The sequence below is a fragment of the Simochromis diagramma genome, unplaced genomic scaffold (assembly GCF_900408965.1).
Source record: "Simochromis diagramma unplaced genomic scaffold, fSimDia1.1 OVJJ01000293.1, whole genome shotgun sequence".
Lineage (NCBI taxonomy): Eukaryota > Metazoa > Chordata > Actinopteri > Cichliformes > Cichlidae > Simochromis > Simochromis diagramma.
Window position 1 is genome coordinate 7,225,467 of NW_024386801.1, and position 27,994 is coordinate 7,253,460.

The following is a 27,994-nucleotide window of genomic DNA, read 5'->3' on the forward strand; positions in this document are numbered from 1 at the left end:
TTTTTTTTGTCTGTCCACAGCAACAAGGGGCGGCCACCACAGTGTACTGTGCGGTAGCACCGGAGCTGGAAGGGCTGGGCGGCATGTACTTCAACAACTGCTTCCGCTGCCAGACATCCGCCCAGGCCCAGGATCCGAGCAGTGCTACGAGCCTGTGGGAGCTGAGCGAGCGCCTGGTCGCAGAGAGGTCAGTGGGCATACAGGCCCTCTAATGGACAGAAGACGAAGAGGAAGAGGAGGGCAACTAGCCAAAGAGGAATCAGAAAGGAAACAGCCGATGTTTCGTTAGGTGTGGACTAACTGTAAGAGCTGCCAAACCATGGAAGCCCATCTGGATATGTCACATCACTACAGCGTCTAAAACACTAAATATACAGCACAGGAGGGGATTTCATATACAATCTATTGAATTAGTTAAAGTTTAAGTGAAGTTAAGCTCTGCTGTAGTATTTTAAAACCGGGAGTGGGGGAAAGGTGAAGATCTGAGCCGAACCTGTCACAGTTTGTTCTTTGTCTGTTTGTCTCTGTAACCTTTTTAGGCCCTAAAGTCCTTTTTTTCTCAAACGTCTACTTAAATTAGATGTAAACAAAATGCAAATGACCTGTTTTGTTAACAATACAAGGTTTAACTAGTAAGCATACACTCTACGGCATATGCATCTGATTCCAGCAATAGTGGGCTATCAGCAAATATAATGTCTTCCCAATTAATGCCTCTAAGTTCAATATCCTCTTGTCTAGTTCTATGTTGGTGTTTATGTTTCCTATTCTGATACAGAGCGCTTGCTAATCGTTGTGCTAAATCTTTTTGGGCAAGAAGAAATAAATAGTAATGGGAATGTGAAACTTATTGAATTACAAACACAGTAGAGGTGTGATTCTAATGGCTATGTACACAATTTTGCAATAATTATATTTCTTATCAACGTCCCTATTTGTTTTCTGTACAGTATTTACAACATCCTGATTTCTGGCCATGTGCTAAAGGGGGGTGGACATCATATTTTTTTCTATTATTTTACTCAACCTAAGTATTGACAATCTATGCTCTGGTAAGTTACAATTTGGAGATATTTACGGGTTAATCTTTGTCCATTTGAATGACAAATACAGAAGGTGGAGAATTTTATTTACAGAGTCCAGGATCTTTAATTTCTTCAGTTCTCCCTTTTTTTTTTTTTTTTTTTTTTTTGTTTAAATCATCCGCTTTAGTATTGAACTCCGGCTTTGGATTTGCTGTGGATTGGTTGCCCTGAAGCCACAGGGGGTGGGACGCTTTTGAGACATTGTGCTTTATGGCAGTCCGGATGCCGTAGGTTGGTCTTGAAACAGCATTCCAGTGTCATGATATCTGCAAAAAACACAAACACACAAAGAGAGAACAAGTCAATAAAAATCTGTTGTACAGAAATATGTGAATTCCTTCTATAGAAGTCCATTCATCTGAAGACCATTAGGGGGGATATTTGTGTGGGGAGCTGAGAAGTACGCAACAAGTCTAAGTACGACAGTTTCCAGTTTTCCAGAGTGTACTAACCAGGTATGAACATCACAGAGTTAAAAGCTGTTTTTACAGTATTTTTTCCCCTCTGACAGAACAGGAAATGCACTCATCATGTATTCAAAGAACAGATCAATCAATGCAATCGCACGTTTGACCAGCACCCTCACACATGAATCCTCATTGTGTTTCCTTCTGTAGAGAATCATCAGAATGACACAGCACCACAGTTATACTTAATATAATTTACTCTCACACATTGTTCACGTATTGTTTCTTTTCTTCCCTTCCTGGCAGACATACTGAAGAGAAGAAAAAAAAAAAAGCACAGGAACAGACAGAACATTCAGAAACATGCTGTGCCCTGCACAGAAACTGATACTGCTGTTATAATCTGTTCTGTACCCAGAGTACAGGTGTCTTATCGCTGTCCTTTCACAGCACTGCACACACCTGGAACAGAGATGCAGTACAAACACTCACGTGCGCACACACACACAGAGCAGGAACAGTCAGCAACCCGCATGTACAGTACAGCAAGCAAAACAACATTTTATTAAACTGTCCAGAATCTTTTTGCCTCTTTATTTTGCATCAGATTGAACAAACGGTATAAATAACGTGTGTTTAAAAATTGTTTGTGTCTGAAAAAACTAAAAATACAGAAATCTGTCATACACAGACGAGGAGTTGAACAGTAATAAAGGATGTTCCCAGCTGCTGTCCATGGTGCTGATAAGGCTCAGGCCCTTTCATGGTCATACTTTGGCAAACATGAGAATTCGCCTACTTGCCAATCAGTTACAGAGCATTTTGTGTATGTGCTGACATGAGCCTCTGTGAGAGACGTTTTCCCTTCCCGAGTGTGTGACTGATCAAGTCGTGAGCAGACGTACTCGCCAGTGTGTTAAGCACGTCAGCTGTTTAGTTTCCCTCTGTTTTATTTTGATTTAGTTTGTCTGTCCTGATGTGTTCCGTTGTTTTGTCTTTGTTGACTTCATATGTGGTTTATTAAAATTGTTTGGGGTTTTTTTTTTTTGCTCTATTGGGTCTCTAAAAATTAGGTCTCACTTCTTGTTCTCACACTTCACCACTACTGAAATATAATCATATTCAAAGGGATTCTGACTTGTTCAAATAGTTATGTTATTGTAGGCTCTTATAGCCTCCTGAAATGATCTTAAAGAGTGTAATTCTACACCTGGGACTTCTGTAATGTTAGCCCGCTTTCCCCAACCTCTCTGCTGGAGGAGAAACTCAGAATAAAATAACCATAATGCTGTTTATGACTATATATCAAGAAACTGGTGCTAATGATGAAGGCTATATGCTGGAAACACATCAGTTTGACTGATACATCTCAGAAGTGCTGCAAATTTTATATTATCACAGTCTGACACCAGCTAAAGCACTTTATACACGTGCGATCATGTAACGTAGACTATTTGTGGCCTACAGATATCGCCGCTCTCGACTAAAAGTGCAGGCTTAGTCTATCAGTCGCAATTCTATGTAAGCCGAGCTTATAAGAAAGCCTTTGACAGAAGGGCCAGATTCAGAACTCAAAGGAGAATCTTCAGGAGAATTACAAACAACTAGACTTGTATGCGGGTGTGCACTGCAGTGGCAGATCAGTGGGTGTGTGCCTGAGTGAAGTGGGAGGGTCCTGCCTGGCTTTCATGCAAAGTCTTATCGATCGGGCCCTATCGGAATCATCTGATAGCTAATCAATATGCTACACTTCCTCTCAGCGAGCAGAGAAGAAGGAGAAGCACGACTCTCGCAAGAGGAGGACCTTGATCCTTTGACCCAACAGTTAAAGCTCGACACACACAGACGCACACACACACACAGTCACAGTCTGTTTCCCTTCATTTCTTTTTCTCTTTATTCCAATTCTTAGAATAACGACACCCAACAATGTAATAACTGAAAGCCCGTGTAAAGCAAATAACCGATATACATTAGAATGTTATTTTAATTAGTCGGATTTACAGTTGAGTTTTTTCCCCCTTCACTGAGTTCATTTCAATTTGGGCAGTAATTGTTTACGACTGATCATTTCATTTTCCATTATTGTTTTTATTTCTTCTTGTGATTAATTTCACCTCTCAAAGAATAATTATGAGAGGATTGATTTGATTATGCCTTTGTTCTGCTCCTATTGGCTCCATCGACCGAAGGAATGCCATGTTGCCATTTCGAGCGGATATATTTAATGATCACAATCAATGTTAAAGCTCTCTCTAGACTCAACTAACCCAATAAATATCTGCCAGGAGGAAATTTACCATCTAACTACAGCAGGCAATAAAGTCTTACTCTGTGTTATCCTCCCTCCCCACTGCTCTCTTTTAATCTCTCTCTTTTGAGGACGGCATTAGGATGAAAACTGATGATCAGTTTTCATAAAGTACCACAGCAGAGTCAATGGAAATATGATTTTCTTTCAATATCTCACGATTTGGATTGCTTGCAGGCTGCTTTTTTGATAGAGCCTTAAATTATATATATTTTAAAATTAAAAGATTATTTCCCCAGGCTCCTTTCCACTTAATTAGCCCACTTTAATATAAAAATTTGCCTGTCAAAATGTTTTTTATGTCTTGTTTGCAGATTCTTAAAGAAATACTTTAATTCTGTTGCAGTATTACAAAAACAGACATTTTTTCCCCCGGTCTCTCCATGCCATTACTGTACCATTGATTTCTGAGATGTAATGAATAAAAAGCAGTAAAAAAAGACTTATTTTTTGGGCACATTATTATTATTATTAAAAGAATGCATTGTAAAGATCATGCAGCTGCCACATATGGCAGGAAGTGGAGCATTTTAAGGTGAGTTCTCTTTTAAATGATTAAAAAAAATGTGTAACATGCATGCAAATGTAGATGTTTTTAATCCATGGCAATGCTTCAGTTTATCATTTATTCTTCCATGAAGACTCATAGTCATGGTAACATTTGAATCCAAGTTTACTGAGCTTGTTCACTATCAAATGCACTTATTTCCCCCTGTAGATCTGCTCGTGCAATCTATAACTTTCTGTTTTTTATTGAAGTCTCAACACGGCACCTTTGAGGAAATCCTTCCACTCCCAAATCCCCAGCGAGTCCTCACCGCTAGACAGCATGACCTTGTAAACCCTGAGTTATTTTACTCACCCATTGTGTGAGGATAGGAAGAAAAGGGAAAGAGAAAGGGGGAGACAAGGGACAGGGGGGTGGAGGGGAGAAAAAAAAGGAGCTCCTGCCTGTCACAGCTTTCAAACACAAAGAAAAATGAGCACTTGGGCTGAAGTACAATTATTAGCCCCTGTCTACAGATTCATCACACTATAGAGAGCCAGGGAGTGGGAAGGAGATAGAGGGAGGAGCAGAGCAAGAGGTGGAGTGGAGAAAGGTAGAAAAAGAAATGTGTAGCTTTCAGCAGAGCCGTGCGGAAGACGGAAAGACAATGAGGAGAAAAGAGGGAGGAAATAGAAAATAGGGCTGTTATGCTGTGAGGGAAAACTTGCGAGGGAGCCAGGAGAGGTGCAAGGTGAAGCATGCAAAGCTAGCGTATGCAGGGCTGGAAGGAAAGAGAGGGAGGAGGTTTTAGGTGAAATAAAAGAGTGAGAGGAAAAGAACAAGGCAGAGGTAGAGGAAGGTAAAATGAAATAAGAGGATTTGTCAGGCCAGTGGTTGGTGGCAGTAATAAAGCCTGCTAATCTGAGGGAGAACGCTTGACTGCTCACACACTGACTCTCTTGACGCCCCACTTTACCACCGGGCCAAGCCAAGGTCACACACACACACACACACACACACACACACACGATCATGCCATTGCAAACACACACACACTTGCAGAGACACTGTGCATGTTTCTTAGATCTTTCTTTTTGTGAATCAAATTCGCGAGCGCTTTCCACCTGAGCGTCTTCCTCTGAAGGTTTCGCTGGCACGACTTTCCTCGCTTTACTTTTGACATGATTTTTTTTCTCTCTCACTCATGTCACTCATCTTCTTGTTTAGCTATCATCTCCACCAAACACCCCCCTCAGCCATGTTGATTTTAAAATCTCATTTTTCTCGCTTTCTTAACTGGCTCCGCCGTGTGGATCAATACCTATCAAAACCATTACATAAATACATCTGTCACGAGCAGATAGTTGAGTGGGGATGTAATGTGTCTGGTTAAGGCCGCCATGGGGTGAAAAAAGATATGCTTAGTGTGTGTGTCTGTGAGCATTCTCAAAGGACAGCATGTGTCATTTTGTGTGACCAGGTGTGTCGGGCAGAGAGAAAGGTTGTTATTGAGCCGCGGTAAATGACGCATAACCTGGTGTACTGCTTACTTAGCCCCAGACCCCTGCTTTATGTCACTTTTTTTCTCACTTGCTGTGTGTGTGTTTGTATGTGTGAGTGCCTGTTGTTGGTGTACAGTCATGGGAATATGACTGAAGCAGCTCAACAGTGCAAAATATTTTTGGAAACCCAAATGGGAAAGAAAATACATTAGGTTTGTTCAAGTTGCTGGGAGCCGGTTAACTATTCTTACAACTTGTAGTTTATTTAAAAAAAGAAAAGAAAAGAAAAAAAAGATGTTGTTTTATTATAAAGTTTTCTTTAGCAGTCTTCTAAATGGTAACATTTCTCACACATGCCGAGAAACTATGTGATCCAAGGACTAATAAAACAATATTACAGACTTCCACCAATAATACCTTCATATCTCCTTGTAGCTAAATACATGTAATGCACTATAGTGGTGGGCATGAGAACCCTGAAAGCTGAGCTCAACAACACGTCAAAAATACCAAAAGCACCAAAATACCAAAAGACAAAAAGTGTGACAGTCTGTATATAAAAGATGGTCACAGTCGCTGTGATGTCACTCATTGATTCGTGAACAGCCGAGCTTATATTTTTTTTTCCTCATGTGGTCAATCTTAGAGGAGCCCCACCCTAAAGCATACCCCACTTCATATAATGTGTTTTACTCAACGTATGACCATAATTTGCAAAATGAACATCATACTGTAATCAACCAACTTTAAAACTAATAATTAGTCTATACAACTTTTGGAAGTTACTGATTTTTTTTTTTGTATTATTCATTGCTGTTAGGAATGGTTTATTATTATTATTATTATTAGCTCATTTACTATTGCATATTTAACTGTGGAACAGGCTTTTACTTTTTTAGCTACTCTTAGGAACCGCATAATTTACTTGATTTGTTTACTAGTTATCTATTAAATAAGCACAGGGGTCATTTAAAAATATCATATCTTTAAATGGCTCTTAAAGACAAGCGAGACAATCGGGCAGTGCAAACTGCCTTAGGCTGTGGTATACTGCCTGGTTCATGTAACAGACTTGTCCCTATAAAAAAACTACTTAAACTAAACCAATATATGAATCATGCCATTAAAGCTAAGAAAAACAAATATGTACATAACCTCAACACCACCAAAACAGCCATAGTAACAAGCATGTCTCAGCTATTGTTATATCATTTGTTTGTTGCCCCCTTGAAGCATTGCCATCACAGCTGGTCGGTGTGTTTCTGTATTTTGTAGCGTTTTTTTTTTTTTTGCATGCATTTTTACAAGTTACATTGTGATGTACTAATAAATGTCCAACAGAAGGACAAAGACACTGGAACCCAGTTTGTATCCAGTATAGAAAACTCTTATCTTTCTTTGAAACATAAAAATGAATTCGTTTTTGAGCACTAGTCATTCAGATTTTTCCTTCTTCATCCTTTGGGGTTGTCATTGTCATTTTCACACATCACTCTGCTGACAGCCGGCTCTGTGATTGATGGAACGATGCAGATTTACATGTCATGCTGAAATAGCACAATAACCTGCACGCAGATAATCACCTCATTGAGAATCACTCTGGCCTCTCTCCACTCACAATTACTATTGTGTATTTGATCATATAACCACTCTCCAACAATGCACTTAATGGGCTTATTGGCAGCAGACCAGCAGTTGCTTGTAAATAATCTTGATGGTGTTTGATTCTAATAAATTAGGCTCATATATGCAAACACGGTAAAATCATAACAATATCCAAATGTGTGTAGGCAGAGGTGGGGTGGTGACAGGGGGAGATTTATGCTGCTAGCAATTGGCTGGCTTCATCACTCACTCAGCTATCTTCAACTTTTTTTATTTGTTTAATTTCCAAATGCGATTGCTCCACCACTCCCACTCCTGCTGATGAATGCAAAGGATCATGGGTAGAAACGAGAGCAAGATTAATACAGTTAATTTTTTAACTGTATAATCTCCTCCCAAGAAATGAAAAAAGAGAGAGGGACAGGACTGTGAGGGCTAAGAGTGTGAGGGCTATTTCTGCAGGGACACGATGAAGGCGAGCACTACAAGGTAAATAAATGATAACATGATGCTTTTCTCTCTTTCAATCACTGCATGATGTGATATCACCTTATTGGTGTTATCACGACAATCTGCAACGGAAAACTCAACACAACAGTTCAACTTTTGACTTACTTTAGGTTTCAAAGCAACTGCAACCTCGTGTTTGAACTATTCATGTTCATCCTTATACTGCCTCATGGGGTATTGTAAAGTATTTTCCCTCTAAATCCTAAAGCTTTGCATCACAACAACTTGATATACAAACTGCAAAGATACTTTGTGTGAAAGCAGCAGCACAGCAATATCAGATACGTGATTGAAAAGTATTTTAACCAAAAAAAAACAAAGACAGCATTTCTGGAAACCTTCTATTCAGACATATCCAACTCCTTTAATTACACATAAAATGTCTTATTATGTTTTTTTTCAGCACTTATTACACAGTGAGAGGTATACACTATTTTGAAAACACTAGAAAAAGAAAGTGCATAGGTTTTAAGTTACTAAACAATTAGAAAAGTAACAAATCATACCAAACCCTGTGTCAAGTATCAAAATATGTCAGCTCACTGATTGAATAGGTTTTATTGGCCATAAATATATTTAAGAACAATATAATCAATAATAACAACAACTCTAATAAGCAGATAATAGAATTTTTGTGTTGTAGCCTTAAGGAAGACTTGTCTGTACCTCTGTGTGTGTGTGTGTGTGTGTGTGTGTGTGTGTGTGTGTGTGTGTGTGTGTAAATTATAAATGGAAGGGAGAAGAGTCACCTCTCAAAAACACACTCACATATCTACGAGATTAATTACAAGTACCGTGAATCACTGTGCAATTAATTAACTCATCCTTAGTAATGAGTGTGTGTGTTGTGTGTGTGAACTGAGCGCACTACGTGTCACACAGACAGCCTCTCCATCTCTCCACCTCTCGGCCTGTCCCCTCTCTAATTGCTTCCCTCTCTATTAAAATGCAGTCTGCTGTGACATCACTCAACCCTCTGTTAGAGCAGGCCAGGGTGCTGTGCAAACCGCACACACACACACACACACACACACACACACACACACACACACACACACACACGTATACAAAGATTTAATTTTAGAGAGCATAGTTTGTGTTGATTTTAATGAGGATTCGAGATACTGAGCGAAAACTGATTTTGTCTCCATGAAAGAGCCAGAGCGAGGGGAGAAAGGAAACAATGGTGGCCCTAATGATGCATTAAATCTGTTGCATCAACAGCAGAAGGCTACTGCACTACTTTCTACCTTTATTTGTGTTTTATGTGTTTATTTGTGTACATAAAACTGAAAAGACCTACAACTAAAATTTTAAAATTCCAAACTGAAGTTTCATGTGTCTCTTTTATGCCTGAATGATGAATTTATCATTTATTTATCAGTTTGCAACATTGTAAAAATATGTTTTGTTTCACAAAGTTAAAAGTGAAACACTATTCAATAAAACAAACCAAGAAATTTTATTTTAGCTTTTAAAAATTGTATTTTAACTTTGACCATCATTTAGACTCCTTTATTTACACTTACTTTTTCCCGTGTATATCATTTTGCACTCATTATTACCATTTCTGTTAAATCTTTTTGAGCTTCTTTCACCTGAATGTCCACCATAAACCTAGAGCACTTAAAAAGTTATGAAACAATTATCTGTTATGGACCCTTTAATGTATTATTAAGCAAAAGTTCTCCGGTTTGATTCCAAGTTGAATCAGGCTGGCCTTCCTGCATAAAAAGATCGGCAAATCACACATGTGGAGCTACCTCTTATGAATAAGGGATCAGCTGAATGTAGCTTCTTCTAAGTCATTTAATTTTACATCTGGATATAGATATATTTTATGAACAATAAACCTACTGATTTAATTTCCCCCCCAATTCAGCTGGGTCGTTACTCAGCACAAAAGCATAAATACTTTCCTCCAGGCACAATACCTCGTCTTTACTGTATCCATCTGTATTGAGCAAAAAATTAACAGTGATGAATGCACAGCAATGCGAGCAGAAGAATAAAAATGTATTAATGAATTGATTTTTAGCTGTTCAAAGTCTGTATTCGGCCAAATACCCAACGAAAATCACTATAAACCAGAAAGTCGCCGAATATCTAATGTCCCACTCCCTTTCTCGCACTGTCTCGCCCTCTCTCTCAGAGCTAATCTGATTGGTGCATAAATCATGCTGGCATCAGCAGGGATTGAAGTTGGACTACTCCTGCACACACGCACACACACACACACACAAGCTGAAGGCTCCTCAGCGAGGTGAGAACAGCGGCGTGCTCCGTGGTGATCATGAGGACATGGATAACAGATCTCTCTTTTATCATTCCCTGACTTTCCCTGACATTTAAAAAGCCATTAACACCACTGAGATTCACCCTCGTGTACATTTCATATGGAAGCACCCCCAACACACATACATGCTTGCTTGCCATTCACTCACAGGGCTTCCGCGCTCCTGTGCGTGTGGGAATGATCTCAGTGATAATACAAGGCCCAAATGACACAGACAGAGCAGTGAATTATACCTTAACAAGCTTTTCACAGCTGCCCCCTGTTCTGTAAGATTTAAAAAAAAAAAAGAGAGATCCGGTGTACTGCTGGTGTATCGTAACAGTCGTAAGGCTCAGCTTGTGATGCACTTATCAGTCCCTTGTTGAAATCAGTGACATTTAGGGGCACTGTCCCAGCAAATGGACAGTAAGTGTCTGCTGTGTTGGAAGGACTGCCTCTGTGAATAGTGATTATCCACCGATTCAGTTACATATACATGGGTATGCTGTAAACACTAACAGCATAATAGTATTTACTGCTGAGCACTGTATTAATTTATGGCCCATTATTGTGAAGCCCATCGTTACAATGCGAGGGAGCATTTATTGTAATCAGAGGACTGATAGAGACTGGAAATGTTGCTAATGTATGTAATGTACTTGCAAGCAGTCTCCCTGACAAAACTGTACAGTGGCTAATGCAGCAAATGACATATGGCTTCACTCTCTGTTGTTAGCATTTATTAGCAACATGCAGAGGCCTGAGTGCAAAGCAGCTATCGACTAATTATATTCCATTGTGTCTGCATGGAAAACAAGAAGAGAACATGCTGCGCAGCGATGGAGTGGCCACCCCACCACTTAATCTGAAGGATATTAACGTGAAACTGAAACCAAGCGTGTGGTTCGGCTCGGCCCGCAGTATATGAGTCATGACCGGCAGTGATATACGGGAGATACAGATACGGACGTCGGTCATTTAAATGCTTGCTATTGTAATTCTGCAGAAGGCAGAGGTACTTTTGGTGATTATGGATCGGACCTTTTTCAACTCCTCTGAAAATGGCTTTAAATCTTACGCGCCCCGAGGGTGTACAGACACGTTTAGAAGACGGGGAGACACGCTTGAATTTTGAAAATCATGAGAAGGAAAAGAGAAGAGAGACAAAGTCAGAGAGGGCTTTGGGGAAAGAATGACTTCTGGTTTAAGGGAGTAGGGGTCACGGGTGTGAAATAACTGGCATATTCAAAGATAAAAAGGGAAGCGAAATGACAAACGGGAAGCAAGGGTCGTTAAAATATTCAGGGGGGATCTAATATCGCGGAGAGCGTCAAAAAAATGCTGGACTTTTAAAGAGTGAGAAGGGTTCGATGGAGCGTCTGTAAAACGCACTCCTGGAGCAGTGCATTCTTTATAGTGGATATGTGTATGTTGCAGGAGGTGTTGCAGAATGAATGTGTTTTGTTTCTTAACTTTAGGGCAGCTAAGGCTCGGAGGATGTGTTGGAAACAACAGCTGGATTTGGGATAAACGCCGAGGGAAAGAAAAGGAGGAGGAGGAGGTGGTGAAGGAGGAAAGGATATAAACAAAGAAAGTCCCATTCTCTCTATCATCTCCTACAAAGGTCTGCTCAGCACAAGATATGATGCTGACAGTTTGACTCTCTTAGCTGCACTTTTAATGCTGCAGGCCAAACAGCCTGCAACTCAAGATAGTAGGTGTTCTTTCTCACATCTGTTTTCATCATGCGTGTGAAAGTTTGGCATTAATACTCATCTCTGTTATTAGAGTTTCTTCTCGCGCTGCGTTTATCTTCGCTCATTAACATAATGAGCTCAAAGACCTAAGATCCCACCACCCTTCTTCCCCTCAGAGTGACGAGTTGTTTATCACTCCTTCACTACTTGAGTTCAGTTTTTGTCTATCATCCTCCTGTGTGCGTCGTTCTGTATTCAGCACAGTATTATACAGTAGTGTCTGGTCTCTGTTGTGCTTTGCTGCAGAGGAGCGTAATGCACTGGGTCTCGGCTCATGTCCATCACTCAGCTTGCTGTAAGTCAGGCAGGCAGCCAGACAACCTCCCACAGGAGAGAAAGAGATGAATGGCGGGATTTGGAGGAAGTGCACAACAAGAGTCTTTTCTGTGACTCAGATCTTCAGCGGATATGAAAATTTCGTCGAGACGAGCGAGAGCAAAGAAAAGAGAAAGAGGAGCCAAGTGGTACAAAGACATAACTATGAATGGCTATGAGGGAGCAGTGAGCGAGCAGGTTAGAAATGAAGAGAAACCCAGTGACTTATGGGAAAGGCAGAGCGAGAGGGAGGAAGAGAGCGACGAGACAGACAGGATGAGTTACAGACCTGAGGGGGGACAGAGAGAGAGAGAGAGAGAGAGCTTTCACACATTGAGACAGCCCGGTGATTTAGGGCTAAAGGACACTGAGACGAGCTCTGCTGCGAAAGGTGATAGACCTAGAGGTGTAACAGATCCACTGCAACACTACAGCGCCGACTGTGTCAGCATCTGCACCTCCTCTCTTATCTTATCTACGCAAGCATTCATGCACCACATGTTATGAAGACAAGTGCATCACGAGAGCACTCCACTGTTAAGCAGAGAGAGAGCGCGAGAGAGGTGCTTTCAAGTAAAAGCAGTAAGCACGTGCTTATCTTGTGCATCAGGATGAAATGATAACACACACACACACACACACACACACACACACACACACACACACACACACACACATACACACACACACACACAAATGAAAGCATTTAAGCATTTATGTATATAACTAAAAATACCACTAAGTTTTTTTTTTAAATTGTGGAACAAAACCTGTTTCCGGTCAAATGGGCTAGAAAAATAATAGTTTGTATCTTCCAGTGCAAAAATGTTCAAATAGTTTAGCTGGGAAAACTTGTGCCATGGTTAAAGAACCACCTGACTGCTGGGCAAATAGAAGCAGCAAAGATCCAGTTTTACGCAAACGTTATAAACCGCGACTATAAGAATTCCTATGATACAATGCACACTTAGCATTAATGTGACATAGTAAGGGATGCTGATTGTGACATGTAATGTTAGAAATGTTCAGTATTACAAACAAAATTTGCAGAAGACTTCTTGCACTTCTTGATGCCTGTTCCAAGCTGCACTGCCACACGGTGTCATTGCTAAATAAATATCTAAATAGTTTGTTTAAGGATCACTGTTTTTCTGGTGAAACACAGTGACCTAGAAAAAAACAAACAAAATAAACCCCCAAACACTTACAGTTGCCAAGACTACATCCGCACTAACGCTGTCTACTTATAAACACAGTTGAGTAAACCAGTCAGATTTATATCAGTATGTGTGTCTGGGACCGTGTTGGTACAGGCACGATGCTTTAATAGCTGCAGGTATTTGTATGGCAGCACGGTTGTGTCTATATTTGGCCGGTGTGAGGCGGTCACTAATCCATCTGACCTTCTGGCTCATTTGCATGCGCCGGCCCCCCCGACTGAGAGATGCCATGACCTTTATTAGCTAATTAAGAAACATAACAGAAATAAACCTGACAGAGTGGGAATGGACACACACACACACACACACAAAGACATATACACACACTCTCAGCGTGGCTGCTGACAGAATGGGGATGGGGAGAAAAGACAGCAGACAGGGGCCAGACCGGAAAAAAGACACGAGCAGAGAGAAATTTGGCATTCATCAAATGGAAACAATCACAGCAGCCACAAATGCAGCTGTTTGCAGATTCCCACTAATATTCAGCCTCTTGGAGGAAATGTTACCACACACACACACACACACACACTCTTAATCATTACATTCGCCAGCAGACATTCAAGCATTATAGTATTATAGAAGTAGTTTCTCTTAATCACATACTGAGCTCCTTTAAATCTTTGTGTGCTGGAATAAGAGAAGTAAATCTCCCTGTCTGTGCTCTGTGCTGCCACTTAAGTGTAGTCGGCCTCTTGTTCTCTCTTCACTCTCCCACTAAGGACTCATAATAAGCTGCTAGACCCCTCAGGCTATAGGAGGAGGTGTGTGAGCGTGTGTGTGTGTTCCCTCACACCACAGACAGACAGGAGCAGCGATACAAACACACACGTGCACATACACACACACACACAAACAGCTATAGTAGCGCACAAAACATATTGACACATTTCAGAATAAATTTTCAATGACACATATTGAGACACTGAGGAAACAATGAGATGTAGAAATTGGGGTTGTTTCCTCTGACACCCTCCCAGTGTTCATCCTGTGTTAATCTGAGCAGTAATCTGCAGTGTGGGCAGATCCTCATCTGAGCAGCACCATTTTGATGTTTGTAAGATTACGCAATCAGCTCCCCTCCCACAGTAAATCACACTGCTTGACATACAATGGAAACACACACAAACTCACGCACATGCATTTAATGCTGACGCCAGTATGGCATCTGGGGCTGACACACTTTACGCGCAGTTTCTTTGTGCACTTTTCTAAGATTTTCAGAATTTTTTTTCTGTCTTTTATAAAAGTGCAACACTTAGTTTCACAAAACGTTTCATAACGTGGAACAAAAAAAATGAAACAGAACTAGTTACAGATCACTTTGATTTGAATTAAGCGTAGGATGAGTACGATACGAACGGAGACGGCATGAAATAAGTTTTTTAGTATAACCACATCAGTTAGAGCAGGAAGTAATGAAAAACAAACATTACTAATTTCACAACACCCACAGTTTGTTTCCATCGCAGCTTCCGAGACAAAGCGGGGAAGGCGAGAGACTAGACGCTGAATGAGAAGACCAGAGAAACATGAATGGATGGGTATAAAAAGAGAAAACTGGAGGGCTGCAGCCTCGCTCTGCCCCTCTGTGTCAGTCTGTCTCTGTCATCATGACAGGCCTCCAACAGCGGGGAACCCTAAAGAGCTTCATCCACCCTGCTGCACACAGGGGCTTCACCCGCTGACAGACAGAGCCAAGGGCTGTCCTGTCCACAGCATATCACAGCCTGCACGCTGAGTGCCAGTTTAGCTCCAACAGGCCACCTCCCTCTTTCATCACCTACTGTATATGCACACAGAAACCAACTGGATGTAGAATAAGTGTTGGCGTATCAGCCTGAGCTGTCGTGGAGAATTTTGCATGTCTGTAATTGTCACGAAACATAAAACATGAAATTTCCAGAAGATGTTTATAATGAGTGTCAATGATGAGTCAATCTGAGTGAATATGGATGGAATAATCCTACATTTCTTATATTTGAAAGTAAGTACAGTTGTCCTGGTTAAAATAAACATCTTTTCCATCTTCTATTTATATTTTATAATGCATGTTTGTCACATATATTCTCCCAGTGTCTTCTAGATGCACCTATTTGAAAGCACTGTGACTGTCACAGCATTCTTTTTTATCTGCATAGAAGAACTTGAAGATAACAAACACTGTTGACCTGGTAAATGGGAAAAAGATCAAAGAAGATGATGAAAGGTAAGCTGTGGTTTGTTAGTCACAAATATAAGGTTTCTTTTATGCTTCTGCTGACATTTATGGTTCTTTTGTGTTGCTGAAATAACTGTCCTTTCATTTAGACTCAACAATCAGCACAGATCGTTGACTGAAATCAGACGGCCCCCCTCATTGCTGTTGTGGCTGGCATTCGGCATCACCTTTTGACCTCTGGAGTTCTACGAATTCACTCTTTCGCAAACGCACTAATAACACAACGGGAGTAACTTACTGTACAGCAACTGGCCCACTGATGCTTCTGCATGTGGCGGGGCCACGGATCAAAATGCTCCACCACCTGAACCAAAGCCATCCAATTCTATTGAAATAACAGATAAAATCTCTATAAAGTCATAGGTTGTAATTCTCCAGCTATAGATACTTGCTGTGAACAACGAGGCCTTTAAATCTAATTTATTTGCAAATGGTTCAATTTCAGGAAAGCATGATTCATATATTATTTGAAGACGGATATATTTAATAGCTTTCTGAACTAATGGTTTAAAGAAAAATGCTCTAAATTTCTTTAATCACAGAACAGAAGCAGGATGCTTGCAGCGACACGTGCTGCAAGTGCGCCGTATGTTGCATCTTTTCTCCTGCGCTCCCCTTTATCTGTCTGTGTGGGCTTCCTCTGCCTCTCTGTTTGTTTGTATTTGCCACTCTGCCTCTGTAGTGTGATGTCTAGGGTTGTGATTTTTATCCTCCCAACATTCTAGTAAATACTCAGACAAAATCCAGCGTGCTCCGAGGAGCCTCGGGCCACTGCAATCAATCAGGGAGAAAACAACACAAAGATGTGGCTGTTTCTGCTCCATAAAACAACCTTCAGAATAGCAGCAGCCATTCAGCGTCTGGGATGTAGAATTAATACGCTCTCGCTTTGTCCCTCTTTATTTCTCAGCCATCCTGTTTTTGAATCACTAGATCAAAAAAGAAAAAAAAGCTGTCACAAATCCAGCAGTGAGAGCTATAAACTGTATTTGTGACTGTCACTGTGTAATTTACCCAGTGGGTCCTCAGCATAACCAGCCAAGGGTCCCCGAAGAAAACCTGGTGGTGGATGAAAGCCAAAGTGAATCTGTAACGGCTCCAAACCAAGGCCGGAGCTTGAATACCGAACATATGTAATGCTACAGAAAGTCAGCAGAGTGTTTGCCGTACTTACAGCCTATAGGATCGTGGATAATGTTGTATAAATATTTGATGGTTTCCTAGCAGGGTCCTATATGGCAAGGGAGTGCAGCATTAAGGCTGACGATCAGGGAAAACTTCAAGGCATGCTTTCACACATGCAGACACATTAACGGCAATGCGCGCGCACACATATATGCGATCCAGACTTCTCTGTCTGTCTGCGTCTGCATTGGGTTTCACTTTCGGCGTGTGCTTGGCTTACAGATGTTGCTCATGTCTCGCTGAGCTTGCAGTGAAAAGAGAGATTCTTTACATCTTTGAGACCACGGCCAGTTGCGCACTGCAACTTGTTATTGTTTGACAGAAACTGTAGAAAATGCTTTGATTGTATGCAGAGGCTGCAAGCATTAGAAAGCCTCTGCAAAGTTTTGATAATGCAATACAAGAAAAGTAGTTTCCTTTAGCTCTCAGTCTGCCAAAAATGGTTGTTAGGAACAGTGTTAACAAATGAGTTAACAATGACTTTTTCTTGGACAATACGTGGCATTAAACTGCAGAACTGCGATGGCTGCCCTCTCCACAGCCCTACAAGAAACTGTCCAAATTTTTCAAGTGTGAAATGTCAACCGGCATATAATCCTAGAGTGATCAACCCTACAAGCAGAGAGACAAAGAGTGTTTTTCTCCCTCGGAGCTGTATGCAGATGGCAGTTGATATATGATATTAACCTTTGCTATTGTAAGTCCTGTCTATACCACCCCCCACTCACACACTTAGACTCACACATACATGCGTGGCATACTAATCATATTGATCCACCTCTAGAGACACTGTGTTGTTTTTCTCCCTCTTGGTCAAAATGTGCATGTGAGTTGTCAGGAAATGATGCAAAATTGTCTCATATTTTATTTAGGAAGTCAAGATATATTACAGTTGTCAGATCACTTTTTTTTCCCCTCCACGAGCATCCCAAAGTAAGTAAACCTGCCATAGGTGCAGTATATTTTACACAAATTAATTTGATAAATGTGTAAGTCCTCAAGTATTTTCCTTGGTTTAGATTGCTTGTCAGTGCAACATTTTTAGACAAATGGGCTCCTCGGTTTTAGCGTCACTCCTCTCTTTGTCTACTGAATTGTCAGTTTTAGCGAGGAAGAAAAAAAAAAGAGAGAGGGAGAAGCAGGAGGATGAGAGAGGAGGCAAAGTATAAAAACAAATTGGCACAGAGGGATAAAGTGAGATATCAAAAGAGTGGATGGTGAGGGATGAATGAAATAGAGTTTCAGACGTGCTGTGGTCTCTGAGGTCAGGGCGTATATCACTCTGCTTCTGAAACAACAACCACCACAAGAAGCATCGGGGAGCCAACCAATCTGGGCTACGGCATTGTTCACTATCTGCTGAAGGAAAAAAAAACCCAGCTTGGTCTCTCGCTCTCTCTCTCTTTCTTACACACACACACACACACACACACACACACACACAATCACTCCTCACTGTTCATATCTGGAGAGAGAGAATGGAGCGTGTTCCTTATTGTCCCCTTAGTGGTGATGTGGGGGTGTGTGTTAGGGCTTGATTGTTACTGGTTTACATAAGGGTATTAAACTCTAGCATAGCACTATCTATCTGAGCCAGGCAGATATATTTGTGTTGTGGCTCCTTTATGCATTTGTTATTTCCAAAGAGGATTGGGATGCACAGTGGAAGAGAGGATAGATAGCCTGCTGATATTACCCTCTTCCTCTCTCCCTCGTTTCCTCCTTTTTCCTCTAAAAACCAAACTCTTGCCTCTTTCTGAGTGTCTGTGCATGTGTGTGCATGTGTGTGTGTTTGTGTATTGCCTCCAGAAACAAAAGCGGGTAATTAATTAAAGAGAAGTGCACTTTGGCGCCATTGTCCTGTTCAACAACTCTAACAGTGTTCAGCATAGCAGCACTCAGTGATATTACTCCTAATTATTAGCTGTTGTTTCAGTCTGAAATGGTCTCAAATTGCGGATATTTAAGCACTGTGCAGAAGCATTTAGCCGAGCCAACACGTGCAGAGAAACATACATACTTACAAGCATAGTGTACAGTATATATGTGCAAGTTACGAAACACATTTACACCAGACTTGTACAAGCTAATTTGCTCAAGAGCACTTGCTTCAGTTACTTTCTGCTTCTCTAGTCCCCCAGCACGTTTTTCAACAAAAAAACTTTATGGCTTTTCTACTACCACAGCAAATGAGCGAATGCCTTCTGGAAGGTTTTCATCCCTGCAGTACAGACTTGCTGCACTGGCTGTTTGACAGTGTCCACTTTGTGTTGGTTTTCCTTCAACTTGAAACCAGTCTGTATTAGCCTATTTCCAGGGGTTTAAAATGGGATTTGGCAGATGAGATCAGCTGTAGCAGTGCAGCATGGGAAAAATAATTGCTTAAAAAGAGAGAGAATGGAGCGTGTTCCTTATTTAATTGCTCATTAACTGGAGGTGCCCATTCTGGCCCATTTTAACCCCCTGCCTGTCGCTATCCTGACCTGGATGTACTGTAATATAGTGTTTTCTATTTTTACAACATAACAACGGAGGCTTCGGAGTTGTTAAACATCAACTTAACAAAAGTAATGAAACAGATATTTCAAGGATTTTGTTTCACTGCAAAGCAATAAAACAGGTAACTGAGTCTATATTTGAGGTGACTTCCCCATCGCTATAAATAATATAACTTCTGAAATGGTGACATCCTAAACACTTTCTGAATGACTAAGTAAACATAATGTAAATAAGTAAGTAAATATAAACATTTATTTATGCACTTGTCAACAAAGTAAAATGTTATAAATTAAAAAAATTTGCACAATAAAGCATTGCCACCTTTGATTATTAGCTACAAACGTGTATACTTGTAAATTTTTCAGAGCAGTGTTTTGATTTCTACACTGTGGTATAGCCACTTTCATCAAAATAAAAAGGATCTGAAGCCAGTAGTATATTCTGAATGGCATCTTTAACATGCTCATCTCTTAGAAGGCGGCTGGTATTCTGAGAATTCCCAAATCTGCATGTGTCTGCGAGCTTCTGAGGATCAGGCAGGAGAGGTTAAATCAAAGTGGAGTCAATAACTTCATCCCTCCCTCCTGGTTTGCTGCGCCGTGCTGCTGGGAACGCCTGCTGCTCACTCTCGGGCTCAGGAAAGAGGAGGACAGGATGGGGTTCATCACTTTCACAAACACTAAAGGAGGGAAGAGTCGTGCCGCTAATACAGAGGATGATCTAAGTCTCGTGCACACACACAGACACAGACATTCATCTGCACACAATCACCGACAGAAGGCTTCCTCACTATGTCTGAGAATGTTAATGAGCTAAATTCTCTCTTCTTTCCAACCTGAGAGCCCGAGTCCAGTCATGGCCATAGCCCCGGCTAAATCAATATCATCATCCATAATCTTTATTGTGGGATGAAACACAGCATAAATCAGCACAAAGTCTTTCACACATCGCTCTCCTTAGCAGCCTCCAATTGCATGCAGCACTCTCTTGGGCCGTTGAAGGCTTTCTTTTCAGTGCAGACAGGTTGTCTCCCAGTGTCTCGAGCCTCTGCAGCACTTGCTCATACATGCACGACACATTAGTTTGGTGGTTTTGACTCTGTTTTATCTACAGCAGATGTGAAAGGTGAGTTTAGAAAGCAATGCAGGTGTATTTTTGAAAAAAAGAAATCCTCCTCTACCTGGAGGCAACAGAGAGCGGGCCGTGGTTTAAACTGTTAAAGCTTCGATAGAAAAGCGTGAATTTAAGTAGGAAAGAAACCTCTGTGTGTACATGTCTTTGTGAGTGGTGTGTGTGTCTCTGTGTGTGTCTTCCAGTTCTGCTCTCTTTGAGTGTGAGTAATGAGGTTTAGAGAAGAAAGCTTAGCCAAATCCTCTCATCAGTCTTCACTCCTTCAATACAAAATCAGCAGGCTAATTCAATACCCAATCACAGGGCTAATAGCATCCAGCCAAGAGTAGAACCAATGAGAACTCGGCTAATGGACCTTTGGGAATAACTAGCTGGACAAAAAGTTAGTGCAAAAAAAAAAAAAAAAAAAAAAAAAAAGAGAGATGTTTTTTTTTTCCTCTAAAGAAAATGTACCGTCTAACGATCTTGTCTGGTTTGCAATCGCCTGCCACCGGAGCTGAAAAGCAGAGGAAAAAAAAATCTCTCTTTAAACTGTTTCAGACATTTGTGTCTACTCGAGTGTGTCAGAGGGATGGATATTATGTTCCATTCAAATCAGAAACTTAAATGAAATAAGAGATATTTCTGTCATTTTCCACAGCATCTGACTTTAGTGCTTGTTTTATTTTAGAAATACAGCCTTGTTTCAGCGTCGCACAGCGCACGGTTCTACAGCATTTAACATGCAAACAGATTCACATATCCTTCCCTCATTTTTCCCACTGGAGCTGTGAATGGAGGGTGCATAAGTGCATAAGGCTGCAGGAGTGTTCCAACCATTGTAGTGTCACAAATCCCCTCATCCTGACATGCACTGAATAAACTGTCACAGGCATTATATAGTGTCTCCATAAAGCCTACTATCAAACAGTTACTACCTCCATAGCTTCAGTCCACTGCACCAACAACAGAAACAAATCACTCGGTGGTGCGTCCCAGTGTTTTCTGGTTTGTGTGTGTGACACGGTGTAAAGTGGGGTGCATACATAACTGTGTTTTCTGATATGATCATACACCATATAACCTTCTATATCTTGCTCAGCTGCAAATCCATACTGACCTCCCTTTCCCCACCTCCGTCGCTAAAAGCTTTCCAGTGTGTTTCACGGAGCATATTCAGTTTCCTGCTCCTCTGCTTTCTGTCACTGCACAGTTTTGTGCTTGGTCATTAAAAGCACACATCAGCATTCATCACATTTATTTTGGTGGTGTGATTCCAAGTCTGATTTAATGTAAGCGCCACTATCCATCACAAAGATAGATTGTCTTTATATCATAAAAACAAAAATGTTTTTATGAATGAGAAAGCTACTGGGATGAAATGTTAGTGGTGTATTTCTACTGAATACCCCATGTTGAAAAAAACAACTTTCAACCCTTTGCCATTTCTCACTGGGAAGAGGTGCAGTCATAAAGTTTCAAAACTCTGCCTATTAACAAAAAACTGAACCACATCCACCTTAAATTCCACCTTCAAGGTTCTCTCACTGGTCAGCGCTGGATCTCTTCCAGCTGCGCTTTCAAGAATGGGCAGTGTTGGTCAAGTTACTTGAAAAAAGTAATCAGTAACTAATTACTGATTACTTCCCCCAAAAGTAATCCTGTTACTTTACTGATTACTTATTTTCAGTAGTAATTAGTTACTTAGTTACTTTTTAAAAACATTATTTACAACCTGAATAGGTAATAAAGCAATAGATCTTTCAGCCCAAATCTACCTTTTCTGCATAATCCATCATATAAAATGTAATCCAATGAAAAAGTCTCTTTTTAAAACTTGTTTTATTAGTTTTAACCTTTTAACTTTATGCATCAAGCAAAAATTAAATTATATGCAACATTCTCTGACTGGAAGAAATTTGTTTAACATTTAAACCTATTTTCTGCATATTCCAGCACATAAAACAGTTTTTTGTGTTTACACTCACTCTTTCAAATAGATGCACGTAAAACACAGCAGAAAATAAATAAAATCAAAGACTCAGTGGTCCTGTTGCTCTATTTTCATCTGTTTAGCAGGAGTGGGACAGGCGGAGGCGGAGGTTTGTCCTGGTGCAGGTGTGCTGCAGCGGTCATGTCCAGTGTTGGTCAATTTACTTGAAAAAAGTAATCAGTAACTAATTACTGATTACTTCCCCCAAAAAAGTAATCCCATTACTTTACTGATTACTTATTTTCAAAAGTAATTAATTACTTAGTTACTTTTTAAAAACACGATTTACAACCTGAATAGGCGATAAAGCGATAGATCTTTCAGCCCAATTCTACTTTTTCTACATAATCCATCATACAAAATGTAATCAAATGGAAAAGTCTCTTTTTAAAACTTGTTTTATCAGTTTTAATCTTTTAACTTTATGCATCAAGCAAAAATTTAATTATGTGCAACATTCTCTGACCGGAAGAAATTTGTTTAATATTTAAACCTATTTTCTGCACATTCCAGCACATAAAATAATTTTTTTTGTGTGTGTTTACACTCACTCTTTCAAATAGATGCAAGTAAAACACAGCAGAAAATAAATAAAGTCAAAGACTAGCGGTTCTTTTGCTCTATTTTCACCTGTAAAGCAGGAGTAGGGTAGGCGGAGGTTTACCCTGGTGCAGGTGAAGAATCCGTGAGTTTCTCTGTGAATTTCCCATTACGTCGTAGCGCACTCTGCGCTTGCTTGGAAGTTTAGGGGTTTTTTTCGCTGTAAAAATAAGTTTTCTTCCAAAGCACAACGGATGCTAATGTTTTTGTCACTTTTTATGGAATCAAACTTAAAATAAGGTCAGTACTTCCACGCTTTAAACGCTGCACGCTCATACTCTCTCCCGCACTCGATATATTATCCATTGTTGATCTGCACACAGCTGTTGTCACCAACGTTGCACTTGCTTACGTCACTGTCATGAGACATCATCAAAAAAAAAAAATCACGGTTTTAGTAACGCAGTAACGCAGAGTGCTGGGAAAGTAACAGTAATCGAATTACCTTTTTTGCAATAGTAATCTCTTACTTTACTTGTTACTTTAAAAAAGTAATTGGATTACATTACTGCCCATCTCTGAGAATGACCCACAGACTTGCATAACCCCCATAAGTGGTGGAGCTCCTATGGGGTGTGCAAATATTCTAAGGTTCTAACTGCAAGTTGACAGTCAGATAGATAAATACACAATGTACAACACAGTGACTGCTTAAAAAAAACACAACACTCCTCACCTGATGAGCTGGCTTCGGGCTTCGCACTATAAAACTCTTCACTAAACTCTGCTTTTTGGTCTCGGATCATAGCTAGAAACCCAACTCCAACCAGCGGTAATCCTTGACAAGAAAGGAGAGGTTTCATCTGCAAGTTTGAAGTCTACGGTGAATTTAAAAACAAGAAGGCAAGTGGTCAGAGCTTCCACTGAGCAGTGTAAAAATAAGAGTTGCACTGAAAGCAGCACTTTAATTTTTCATATTGTTATTATCAGTGATGGGAATAACAGCGTTACAAATGGCGTTACTTTTTTCAGTAACGACTAATCTAACTAATTACTATTCCAATCGTTACAACGCCGTTACCGTTACTAACAAGAAAATGCTGTGTGGTCGCGTTACTATTTTTCAACAAACAGACGGTTGAAGCTGTGTTCATATCAGTTGCACGGAAGTAGCTGTAAGTAATCTGGGCGCTACAGCTTTAAGCAGCTGCGCGCGCTCCCGCGTTCGGCAATCACTTTCTGCCCGACGATCACTTTCGAGCACAGGGGCAAAACAATCACATGAGTGCTGCTGTTTGACTGAGGAAGAATAAAGTAGTCGTGGTAAGCCAATCACATGACCACTTCAAGATGACAAAGCAACAAGGTGATATATACCAGTTTTTAAATTGTGTTGATAGGCCACGTAAAACCAGAGTCATGATAAACAATATATATGCGTGTGTTTTTCCTGAATACTTTTGTCACGTTTACTGTCTAAGGACAGTGCTAGCAAGCACTCTCTGCTTATGAGCAAAAAAACCCCAGCCCTGTCATGTTGGTGGAAAAATGTACCATGTCGATCAATCAAAACAATGATATGGCAACATGACGTTTGGTTGTTTAGAAAGAGGGGGAAGTTTTAGGAGTGATGGCGAGAGAGAGAGAGCAGAAAAAAAAGAGAGCGAGTTTTGAGATGTGAGAGATTTGTGACGTTTAGCGTGTTTGGAGTGTGTAGTTAATGTGTTGTCTTGTGTAGTTAGTGTGTAGTGTTGTGGATAGTTTTGTGTTGTGTGTCAGAACAATGAGGCGACTGCTGTCTCCAGGTAGAAACAGGAGTGATACACCTGCTGCAGTGATAGACCTGCAGGTATCAGGCTGTGATGTTCTCCTTTATAGTGGACAGAAATTATTTTTTTGGAGTGGCACAAATAATTTGTGTGGCATCTTATTGAATGCAGAACAGCTGGTTGTTCTGTAAATAGTTTGAAATGGTTACTTAAAAAAGGGTAAAAGGTAAATGGCTGCAAATAACTTTGTTTGCAAAACTTGTGCATAGGATTTGGCAATTTATATTTGCATTTAAAGTTATGAAATATGATTCATTAAACGTGTTTGTGGTTGTTACAGTAAAAAAACTTTTCTACTTGGAATTTATGGGTTTTTTTTCTGATTTTAGAACAATTTTGTTAATACAGTATGTCAAAATGAAAACATAACGGTAAATTCAGACACGCGAGGTTGAAAAGGATGATACCAAACAAGGCAAAGTAAATAGTTTTTAACAGTGAAATGTAGAGGTAAAATCAAAAGTAGTGAAAAATGGCCAATTATACCCTGGACCCCAGAGGGTTACATTTTTTTTTTTAAAAAGTAACGCAATAGTTACTTTTCCAGTAATTAATTACTTTTAGAATCCTGTAACTCAGTTACTTTTTTGAAGAAGTAACTAGTAACTATAAATTAATCACTTTTTCAAAGTAACTTGCCCAACACTGGTTATTATATACATTCTTTAAATTGGGCCCCGAGGCCCCGGAGAAATCCTGCGTTGAAACATCTTCTTAACGATGCTCAAAAGACCAAAGTGCAATCGAGCAACATTTGCATTTTGACTTGCAACATGTTTTGGCTGTAGAGTAGCACTCTGGGTTATGTAAAAGATCACTTACTATTTGAGGAGGCCAGGCTATTTTAGAGAATCTGTACCATGAAAAATAATTTCCGCACTTCAGAGAAAAACCATAACAACCTTGAAGCACTAAACATCACACGCTAATGATATACTGTACAACGGCGTGAGGGTATGTGAAGAGGAAATTCCCTTTAATCTTCTTCACGGCTACATCATCTTTTATTGGTGGACAAAGTGAATCTCAGCCTCCAGCCCCAGTCCCATAGAAATGACAATTGATTTGCAGGTTATTTCCTGCTTCCTGTGAGCTAATTGAAATAAAGTGGGACGGTAAGCTCAGGCTCTGCAGCATATATCAATACTGCAGTTGTACAGCAGAGAGAGTCTCATGCCTACTGCTGTGCCTTAACCAGTCCCTCAGAATACTTGTTTCCTTATTTAGTCCTTCAGCATCTAAGTGCTTACTACTTTTGCATTAGCCTGCTATTTAAAATCTGTGGTTAAGCAAGCAAGATGAACCAGAATGAACGCTTAGATAAGCAAATGCTGTCAATATGTATTTTTTTTTGTTATTATACTGTTTACTTTGTGAAAATGGTCAAACAACTGTCACACTGTCTCACAGTGTAATATCATGAATATTATTTAGTAATTAATATAATACATTTGGTATTTGTTATATTAAAGTTCAGGATTACGTATATATAATAGTGAATGCATTTGATTACATCCCACAGAAGAGAATTATGAGTACACACACACACACACACACACACACACACACACACACACACACACTAGTAACGCCTTTTCCCATCAATTTAATTATGGTGAGCCCACTATAGATAAATATAAAGTATCCAGCAGTGCACATCTGTCCAGGCGTATGTACAGCAGGAGAAGGGAAAAGAAACAACTCGTTGCGCATGTCTGGAAGGCAACCGAGGAATAAGTGTTGACGTGTGTGCATGCCTGTATGTGCAAGCTCAGGAGCCACGTTTTATTTAGTTATAATGTCCCAGCTGTCGTGAGCATCTGGATGTTACACAGATTAAACTGGTAAGTGTATGAAATCAGATGTACAGTAGCCTTCAGTGTCTTTGCTGTCAGATAAACAACCAGAGGAATTTATCCCAGACAACAATTTAGACAAAACAAAACAAAAACCATGCACAGCTTCACAGCCTGAAATTTTACATGATCCAAGTCTTATTTTTTCTTTTACAGACTGTATTCATTTTGAAACTGCTTTTTGTTTTTAAAGGCATTTAGATATAAACTGCTTTTTTGTTGCTTTCTGACACATGCTGTATTTAAGCATGGATTTCCCTAAATCACATTACAGAATATCTTTGAGAAATCTGCCTTTCAGACTACTTTAATTCCATTTACATTTAAATGCCTTTTAACAACAGTTCCTTTTCTTCCACTGCTTTTCCCTCCAACCACAGTAATGATTTCAGCCAACGTCTTCCAATGGTCTAATCTAACTCTCGTTAGACTGCAAGATACACTGAATCATCATTAAACCAATCTGCATATTACCTGTGCTGCTACACTTAGCTATGAATCTCATTTGAATCTTATTTAAATTCCTCCTATGAATCTCAATTAAACAGAGATTCAAACAAACAAGCGCAGCATCTAAAATAACACAGACACACACAGACACACAAACACTGCACCTGCTGTTATCATTGCTGTTGTTTTAAATGTGTTCAGTTTAATTAATTTGTTTTGATACTCAAGACAAATCCTTTACAAATCCTCATGTGGTAATTAACAATTATCGCACATTTAATAAGCATACTGAGATAATGAAACAATTAGAGAAACAAGCCGTTTAAAGGCTGGAGCTGCGCTTTGAACTAGTGTATATGCTTTAATTGTCGTTCGGTGCCTTCCGACTTCAGTAAGCTAGCAGATCTTAAATGTACTCAGAGCTTACAAATCAAACACCCTTCAAAGCAGAATAACAAACCAACAATGTATTACTTGTAGAAAATGTGAGCTTTCAGCACTGCTGTAATATGAAAACGTCTCCACACACACTTTACCTTTGTCTCTGGTGTTATCACAGGGGCCAATTAGCGGGCCCCAGCTTTCTGCTCAGGCATGTGTCAGGGGACCTATAGGGAGCCCGCGAGGCTGCAAGAGGCCTCAGGGTAGCAGAGGAATTATCACTCTTTTCATCTCTCCGTCTCTCACACATCCTTGCATACAGACTTATCTGCTGTTTGTTTGGTGCGAGCGTGTTCCCTTTCATTCTTTCCTTTCCTCTGTCGTTTTCTTGCTGCACAAGCTCCCAGAACAGCGAACAAAGGACGATCCTGAATAATATAGAGCACACGAAGCTAA

General features: G+C 40.2%; 2 protein-coding genes across 4 annotated transcripts in view; one reads left to right on the top strand and one right to left on the bottom strand.

The window, feature by feature from the left end:
• wwox (WW domain containing oxidoreductase) overlaps positions 1–2,546 on the top strand; it is a 136,927-nt gene extending 134,381 nt beyond the window's left edge. The window contains exons 9-10 of one of the 2 annotated variants that reach the window (XR_005694973.1): positions 21–1,652; positions 1,705–2,546. Coding sequence is in view for 1 of the 2 variants with exons in the window: in XM_040025444.1 (XP_039881378.1) it covers positions 21–212 (192 nt within the window). In the remaining variant the exon portion in view is untranslated. Of the gene's footprint in view, positions 1–20 lie in introns of both variants that reach the window. The other variant, XM_040025444.1, reaches the window with a different exon arrangement.
• Positions 1,169–27,994, bottom strand: part of mafb (v-maf avian musculoaponeurotic fibrosarcoma oncogene homolog b (paralog b)) — a 59,246-nt gene continuing 32,420 nt past the window's right edge. The window contains exon 3 of one of the 2 annotated variants that reach the window (XM_040025447.1): positions 1,169–1,351. The gene's annotated coding sequence lies outside the window, so the exon portion shown is untranslated. Of the gene's footprint in view, positions 1,352–25,425; positions 27,967–27,994 lie in introns of those variants that run through there. The other variant, XM_040025448.1, reaches the window with a different exon arrangement.